The 9,282-nt window shown below is 49.8% G+C and overlaps 1 protein-coding gene across 1 annotated transcript; it reads right to left on the bottom strand.

Annotated features, from left to right (window-relative positions):
* Positions 1-195: 195 nt before the first annotated feature.
* Positions 196-8,778, bottom strand: atg14 (autophagy related 14; the record flags this gene model as incomplete). Its single annotated transcript, XM_034148973.1, is given in 3 exon segments — positions 196-219; positions 4,243-4,305; positions 8,260-8,778. Coding segments are annotated over 3 exon segments (383 nt in total), but the record flags the coding sequence as incomplete, so codon positions are not given.
* Between the last annotated feature and the right edge of the window lie 504 nt (positions 8,779-9,282).

The raw sequence follows: 9,282 nt of genomic DNA on the forward strand, positions 1-9,282 counted from the left end.
GTGCAAATAAACGAGGTGTTACTCTCATCTCTAGACATCAAAGGTCCCAGACAGAATGTGTTTGATTTGTATTAGTGGTGAAATCAATTCAAACTTTGGACAATGGTTAGCCACAGTCTTCATCAGAGCCACAGTCATCAGAGCCATGCAGGGTGTTACAGTCCAGTTGGGTCTCACCATCTCATCCGCCTGCAGTTCTTGTCCATGTTCTGGATGGCACTGAGGAGGAGAGAGGAGTGGACAAATAGAGATGTTAATATTGCAATATGACAACAAGAGTGGCACGATATATTGTGTGGGAAATTAATATCGTTTTTACAATTTGTGTCAAGTTTTTGAGATGCTAAGATAATATAATTCCCAACATTGTGATTATGTTGGATTCAAGTCAATTGATTGGTCAGCCTTTAATGGTCTCACATGCAGAGCACACAGGGACATGTGTTCTCTGCATTTAACCCATCCTAGTACCAGGAGTCTAGAACCAGGAGTCTAGCACCAGGAGTCTAGCACCAGGAGTCTAGAGCCAGGAGTCTAGTACCAGGAGTCTAGCGCCAGGAGTCTAGCGCCAGGAGTCTAGCACCAGGAGTCTAGTACCAGGAGTCTAGCACCAGGAGTCTAGCACCAGGAGTCTAGCACCAGGAGTCTAGAGCCAGGAGTCTAGTACCAGGAGTCTAGAACCAGGAGTCTAGCACCAGGAGTCTAGAGCCAGGAGTCTAGTACCAGGAGTCTAGCACCAGGAGTCTAGCACCAGGAGTCTAGAACCAGGAGTCTAGTGCCAGGAGTCTAGAGCCAGGAGTCTAGTACCAGGAGTCTAGCACCAGGAGTCTAGCACCAGGAGTCTAGTACCAGGAGTCTAGAACCAGGAGTCTAGCACCAGGAGTCTAGTACCAGGAGTCTAGTGCCAGGAGTTTAGCGCCAGGAGTCTAGAGCCAGGAGTCTAGCACCAGGAGTCTAGCACCAGGAGTCTAGTACCAGGAGTCTAGTACCAGGAGTCTAGCACCAGGAGTCTAGAGCCAGGAGTCTAGAACCAGGAGTCTAGAGCCAGGAGTCTAGCACCAGGAGTCTAGAGCCAGGAGTCTAGTACCAGGAGTCTAGTACCAGGAGTCTAGCACCAGGAGTCTAGCACCAGGAGTCTAGCGCCAGGAGTCTAGCACCAGGAGTCTAGTACCAGGAGTCTAGCACCAGGAGTCTAGCACCAGGAGTCTAGCACCAGGAGTCTAGAGCCAGGAGTCTAGTACCAGAGTCTAGAACCAGGAGTCTAGCACCAGGAGTCTAGAGCCAGGAGTTAGTACCAGGAGTCTAGCACCAGGAGTCTAGCACAGGAGTCTAGAACCAGGAGTCTAGTGCCAGGAGTCTAGAGCCAGGAGTCTAGTACCAGGAGTCTAGCACCAGGAGTCTAGCACCAGGAGTCTAGTACCAGGAGTCTAGAACCAGGAGTCTAGCACCAGGAGTCTAGTACCAGGAGTCTAGTGCCAGGAGTTTAGCGCCAGGAGTCTAGAGCCAGGAGTCTAGCACCAGGAGTCTAGCACCAGGAGTCTAGTACCAGGAGTCTAGTACCAGGAGTCTAGCACCAGGAGTCTAGAGCCAGGAGTCTAGAACCAGGAGTCTAGAGCCAGGAGTCTAGCACCAGGAGTCTAGAGCCAGGAGTCTAGTACCAGGAGTCTAGTACCAGGAGTCTAGCACCAGGAGTCTAGCACCAGGAGTCTAGCACCAGGAGTCTAGCACCAGGAGTCTAGAGCCAGGAGTCTAGAACCAGGAGTCTAGTACCAGGAGTCTAGCACCAGGAGTCTAGAGCCAGGAGTCTAGTACCAGGAGTCTAGAACCAGGAGTCTAGCACCAGGAGTCTAGAACCAGGAGTCTAGAACCAGGAGTCTAGCACCAGGAGTCTAGAGCCAGGAGTCTAGCACCAGGAGTCTAGCACCAGGAGTCTAGCACCAGGAGTCTAGCACCAGGAGTCTAGAGCCAGGAGTCTAGCACCAGGAGTCTAGCACCAGGAGTCTAGAGCCAGGAGTCTAGCACCAGGAGTCTAGCACCAGGAGTCTAGTACCAGGAGTCTAGTACCAGGAGTCTAGTACTAGGAGTCTGCACCAGGAGTCTAGCACCAGGAGTCTAGAGCCAGGAGTCTAGTACCAGGAGTCTAGTACTAGGAGTCTAGCACCAGGAGTCTAGCACCAGGAGTCTAGAGCCAGGAGTCTAGAGCCAGGAGTCTAGAGCCAGGAGTCTAGAACCAGGAGTCTAGCACCAGGAGTCTAGTACCAGGAGTCTAGAGCCAGGAGTCTAGTGCCAGGAGTCTAGAGCCAGGAGTCTAGAACCAGGAGTCTAGAACCAGGAGTCTAGAACCAGGAGTCTAGCACCAGGAGTCTAGAGCCAGGAGTCTAGCACCAGGAGTCTAGACCAGGAGTCTAGTACCAGGAGTCTAGCACCAGGAGTCTAGAGCCAGGAGGTCTAGCACCAGAGTCTAGCACCAGGCAGTCTAGAACCAGGAGTCTAGAACCAGGAGTCTAGCACCAGGAGTCTAACCAGGAGTCTATCACCAGGAGTCTAGAACCAGGAGTCTAGAAACCAGGCGTCTAGCACCAGGAGTCTAGAGCCAGGAGTCTAGCACCAGGAGTCTAGAACCAGGAGTCTAGTACCAGGAGTCTAGCACCAGGAGTCTAGAGCCAGGAGTCTAGAACCAGGAGTCTAGCACCAGGAGTCTAGAACCAGGAGTCTAGAGCCAGGAGTCTAGCACCAGGAGTCTAGTACCAGGAGTCTAGCACCAGGAGTCTAGTACCAGGAGTCTAGTACTAGGAGTCTAGAACCAGGAGTCTAGTACCAGGAGTCTAGCACCAGGAGTCTAGTACCAGGAGTCTAGAACCAGGAGTCTAGAACCAGGAGTCTAGAGCCAGGAGTCTAGCACCAGGAGTCTAGCACCAGGAGTCTAGAACCAGGAGTCTATCACCAGGAGTCTAGAACCAGGAGTCTAGAACCAGGAGTCTAGCACCAGGAGTCTAGAGCCAGGAGTCTAGCACCAGGAGTCTAGAACCAGGAGTCTAGTACCAGGAGTCTAGCACCAGGAGTCTAGCACCAGGAGTCTAGAACCAGGAGTCTATCACCAGGAGTCTATCACCAGGAGTCTAGAACCAGGAGTCTAGCACCAGGAGTCTAGAGCCAGGAGTCTAGCACCAGGAGTCTAGAACCAGGAGTCTAGTACCAGGAGTCTAGCACCAGGAGTCTAGAGCCAGGAGTCTAGAACCAGGAGTCTAGCACCAGGAGTCTAGAGCCAGGAGTCTAGTACCAGGAGTCTAGAGCCAGGAGTCTAGAACCAGGAGTCTAGCACCAGGAGTCTAGAGCCAGGAGTCTAGAGCCAGGAGTCTAGAGCCAGGAGTCTAGAGCCAGGAGTCTAGAACCAGGAGTCTAGCACCAGGAGTCTAGCACCAGGAGTCTAGCACCAGGAGTCTAGCACCAGGAGTCTAGAGCCAGGAGTCTAGAGCCAGGAGTCTAGTACCAGGAGTCTAGAGCCAGGAGTCTAGAACCAGGAGTCTAGCACCAGGAGTCTAGCACCATGAGTCTAGAGCCAGGAGTCTAGCACCAGGAGTCTAGAACCAGGAGTCTAGAGCCAGGAGTCTAGCACCAGGAGTCTAGAACCAGGAGTCTAGTACCAGGAGTCTAGCACCAGGAGTCTAGAGCCAGGAGTCTAGAACCAGGAGTCTAGCACCAGGAGTCTAGCACCAGGAGTCTAGAACCAGGAGTCTAGCACTAGGAGTCTAGTACCAGGAGTCTAGCACCAGGAGTCTAGAGCCAGGAGTCTAGCACCAGGAGTCTAGTACCAGGAGTCTAGCACCAGGAGTCTAGAGCCAGGAGTCTAGCACCAGGAGTCTAGTACCAGGAGTCTAGTACCAGGAGTCTAGCACCAGGAGTCTAGCACCAGGAGTCTAGCACCAGGAGTCTAGCACCAGGAGTCTAGCACCAGGAGTCTAGCACCAGGAGTCTAGTACCAGGAGTCTAGCACCAGGAGCAGTGGGCAGCTATTGCACAGCGCCCGGGGAGCAATGGGAGTGGGGGCGGAAGGGGGGTGTCCGGTGCCTTGCTCAAGGGCACCACGGCAGGGCAGGAGGTGAACTGGGACCTCTCCAAGTCCACACTCCATATTTTAGGTCTGGTCGGGGACTTGAACCGGGGACCCTACAGCTCCCAGTCCAAGCCCCTACTGACTGAGACCCTCATTTGGTCCACTCTTATTCTTGTTGCCATGTTTACCTCTGTTGAAGCTGCTGCTTTTCCTCCTTCAGCTTCTTCAGTCGCTCCAACTTCTCAATGTATCTGCAAACAAACAGTGAGATGATCATTAGAGACCCCTGAAGCACCACAGAGACCCCTGAAGCACCACAGAGACCCCTGACCCCTGGAAGCACCTCAGAGACCCCTGACCCCTGGAAGCACCACAGAGACCCCTGACCCCTGGAAGCACCACAGAGACCCCTGAAGCACCACAGAGACCCCTGAAGCACCACAGAGACCACAGAGACCCCTGGAAGCACCACAGAGACCCCTGGAAGCACCTCAGAGACCCCTGACCCCTGGAAGCACCACAGAGACCCCTGACCCCTGGAAGCACCACAGAGACCCCTGGAAGCACCACAGGGACCCCTGGAAGCACCTCAGAGACCCCTGAAGCACCGCAGAGACCCCTGAAGCACCACAGAGACCCCTGAAGCACCACAGAGACCACAGAGACCCCTGGAAGCACCACAGAGACCCCTGACCCCTGGAAGCACCTCAGAGACCCCTGACCCCTGGAAGCACCACAGAGACCCCTGGAAGCACCACAGAGACCCCTGGAAGCACCCAGAGACCCCTGGAAGCACCACAGAGACCCCTGGAAGCACCACAGAGACCCCTGGAAGCACCCAGAGACCCCTGGAAGCACCCAGAGACCCCTGGAAGCACCACAGAGACCCCTGGAAGCACCACAAAGACCCCTGGAAGCACCGCAGAGACCCCTGAAGCACCGCAGAGACCCCTGAAGCACCGCAGAGACCCCTGGAAGCACCACAGAGACCCCTGAAAGCACCACAGAGACCCCTGGAAGCACCGCAGAGACCCCTGAAGCACCGCAGAGACCCCTGAAGCACCTCAGAGACCCCTGAAGCACCGCAGAGACCCCTGGAAGCACCGCAGAGACCCCTGGAAGCACCGCAGAGACCCCTGGAAGCACTGCAGAGACCCCTGGTGGTCCCCAATGCACAGGAAGCTGATCTGTGACATGGAGCCTATGAGGACACGGTTATTTGGGGTGTTTGCAGGTTGAGTAACTACAGCAGCTTCACTAGAATACCAGCAGCTCACACACAGACTGGTGCAGCTCACACACAGACTGGTGCAGCTCACACACAGACTGGTGCAGCTCACACACAGACTGATGCAGCTCACACACAGACTGGTGCAGCTCACACAGACTGATGCAGCTCACACACAGACTGATGCAGCTCACACAGACTGATGCAGCTCACACACAGACTGGTGCAGCTCACACAGACTGATGCAGCTCACACACAGACTGATGCAGCTCACACAGACTGGTGCAGCTCACACACAGACTGATGCAGCTCACACACAGACTGATGCAGCTCACAGACTGATGCAGCTCACACACAGACTGATGCAGCTCACACACAGACTGATGCAGCTCACACACAGACTGATGCAGCTCACACACAGACTGATGCAGCTCACACAGACTGATGCAGCTCACACAGACTGATGCAGCTCACACACAGACTGATGCAGCTCACAGACTGATGCAGCTCACACACAGACTGATGCAGCTCACACACAGACTGATGCAGCTCACACACAGACTGATGCAGCTCACACACAGACTGATGCAGCTCACACACAGACTGATGCAGCCATGGAGAGACAACAGGGATAGACTCAACCGTGAAACCAGCAGCACAGAAACATCACAAAGGACCTCAAACAGCCACAGTAGAGTGTTAGCTGCTAATGCTAACTATCCCAAACGATGATAATGAATTAACCGACAGGATAATCAACTTTAAGCTGAAATTGTCAAAATGCCATTTTCATTTTATAATCCTTTTTTAAATTCAGCGTGTATTTATGACATATTTAAGCTGTTATTTTAACTAAATCAATTCTTAAATGACTCCTACACCCTCTTCTATCTTCCACCAAAAGCACTGCAGTGACTCGATTCAGAGCGATGTGAAAAACAATGAACATTCATTTAAGATTTGATGAGATCAAGGTTTCTATAAATGGACAGAGGTCCCATTTAGGAAGAAACAGCTTGAAACTTATGCTCATCACCCTCTCCCTCCGGTCCACATTAATACAAATGATCCCAATACGTATGATTGTATGAAAAGATCTTCAAATCAATACAAATGTATTTATTATAAACGTTAGTCCTTAACATCTATCACTGTGTATATCACCATTCAAACATCTTTTCAAAGTTGAACAAACCCCACACAGCTCAGTAAAGACTGTGAAATGTTGACTTTATTTGATCATTTCAGTAAAAACTAACGTTCATATTTCTCTTTTTGATTATAATACTGATGAACGTTCAAAACAAAGCACTTTGGCAACTTACCACATACGTTTTTAAAATGCTTAATAAGCACCGTAACTTTCATGATATCATTTCTCGTTCATAATCGGTTGTTTCCGTGAACGGCCGACTGTTGTGTGACGGCAAATGCCGCGGCCGCAAGGCATTGTGGGGCAGCATTTTCTCCTCTCCTTTCGGTTAGGGAGGTCCAGTGGTTCCTAAGCTAAAGGAGGTTATAAAGGAAGTTTGAAACCTCCTTTCCTTTCATCTAGAGAACCAGCTCTTATCATGGCTGCCACTGAGGGACCTCCGGGTCATTTCACTCCGTGAGGAAGGTTCCTGAGCTAAAGGGACTATTCGACTGCAACCTTGGTTTTTGGCACCCTCAGGAGCAACTGATCAGCTGACCTGAGAGTGCGAGTGGGCGTGTGGGCGTGTAAAGAGTAAAGAGTGGAGGGTTTGATGGTGTAATGGTGGGAATGTTTAGACAGTTTGAGAATTGATGGGAAGCGTTCGTCGGCTGCTTTCTTTCTGGGACTCTTCATCCTCTGGTGATGAAGTTGCTCTGTTACAGTTTGAGATCCATTTCAAATGTATTTTGACTTTCTTCATTAACCCTCGTGTTGTCTTCCTATCAACTTTTGTCCTCCCGGTTTGACTTGTTATAAAGCATATGGTATTAAATAATCACCCAAATCTGTGCTACACCTTTCAAGGCAACTGTATTCATACTTCATACCACAAGGTGTACTCTTCTTTTTCAAATGTGTTGTCAATAGACATCATCTCAGAGTTAGAAAAGGAGAACATTTACCGCAGAAGACCACAGATGGTTTGTCATTTTTCTGTCACCAACATAAAATAAACCTTTATCTCGACATAAAAACTGTTGGGAACGGGTCAAATTATTAACATGAATGACGTATTTGTTTCTCTTAAGGGAATTAAAAGTTCTACCACATATTGAAGGCTTTAATCTGGAGTACTTCAGTGCCTCTCTCTTTACCTCTCAGTGTTATTGCATCATCCCTTCACAATAACATTACATGGGAAAAAAACAACAACCAATAGCACCTCAAATCCTATGATAGACCCCAGTACCCCTCAGGAAATACACTCAGTACCCTCCCTCAGTACCCTCTTTAAAGTGAGCTCCTGTAATCCCAACTCCTTCAAATGAACACACTGAGCACACTGATCATAAGCCTGTTTCTTTACCTCTCAGTGTTCCTCGCATGTCAGTACTACATGTTCTACTGCTGACATTCCTCTGGCGCTTCCCTGCCAATCTTAATGTTTACTTTAGTGCACACTGACCCCAATCTCACTTCACACCACTGATCAGAACCTCTTTCTTTACCTCTCAGTGTTCCTTGCATCATATTGTTTACATTATAAATCCCTTCACAATGAAATGAAATGAAAACAAAAAGCACCTCAAATCCTATGAAAAACCCCAGTACCCCTTAGGAAATATAACAGGGCCCTAAGCTGTGCTCCCTCACTCAGTACCCTCTTTAAAGTGAGCTCCTGTATTAAAATGATTCCTCAACATCTCTCTGTTACCTATTTTCGACACTTGAGTACTTCATGTTCTACTGCTGACATTCCTCTGGTGTTCCCCTATCACTCTGAATGTTTAGTTTACTGCCCCAATCTCACTTTACCCCACTGATCAGAACCTCTTTGTTTACCTCTCAGTGTTCCTCGCATCGAAGTACACGAAGTCTCCGGCCTGGACGCAGCGCGCGCAGGTCAGCCTGCGGCGCGAGGTGCTGCAGAGCGGGCATCGCTCCACGGCAACATACAGACCCTCCGCATCGTCCACTGACTCCACCATGAGCACACATCCCGGGGAGGAGTGGGCCGGGTGTAGGGGGTGATGGTGGGGACGGAGAGGCGGCCTGCCAGCGGAGTGAGAGCCGGAGGAGGAGGCAGATCGGTCGGGTCCGAGAGGAGGGAGCCCCGCGGAGGAAGAGGAGGACGCCATGGAGAGGAGCTAACTGCTAAGCTAATGCTAAGCTAACACTAACCTATTAAAAGCTCGATTTAAAACTAGTCAGCGTGACTTAGCGTTTTTCAACCCCTCCATGTTGATAACGTGTGACTGTTATATTGTCCGTGGTATCGCTGTCATATTTATAAAACCTTTAGAGGAGCTGAAAAATAAGCTGACACAGAGATGTTTTTGTTTTGATTAGAGAACGATGAGACCTCCACTTCCGGTTTCTTCTAAACACGTGACGGGTTTGTTTACGAAGTGACGTAACATTAGTGGGCGGAGTCACGGGAAACCTGCTGCGTTCATTATATTTTGTTTTAAAAACGAATAAAGAACTAATAATTTAAAAAGATAACACGCTCACACGTTCGTTTATGAAGTGACGAAGGAGTGGGCGGAGTCACCTGAAACTACTGCTTTAAATGTAATATATAAAAGCGCAAGTTTAAAATAAAAAGAATCAAAAGGATATTTACATAAGCTCTTAAGATTTACCTTTACTGGTAACTGTATTCTGTGTCTATTTGTGACTATAAGATGTCAATTCTTCAATGTGAAGCACTTCGGGCTGCACATCTTACACCAATAAAGCGTATTATTATTATACAGTATACAGTATACAAGAAATAGTTGTTAAACCACATTGTAAAAGGCTCAGATCCAAGTCAAAGTCTTGCAATAAAGACTTAACTTAATGGTTATTTTCATAACATTT

This window comes from Trematomus bernacchii, unplaced genomic scaffold, assembly GCF_902827165.1.
Source record: "Trematomus bernacchii unplaced genomic scaffold, fTreBer1.1, whole genome shotgun sequence".
NCBI lineage: Eukaryota > Metazoa > Chordata > Actinopteri > Perciformes > Nototheniidae > Trematomus > Trematomus bernacchii.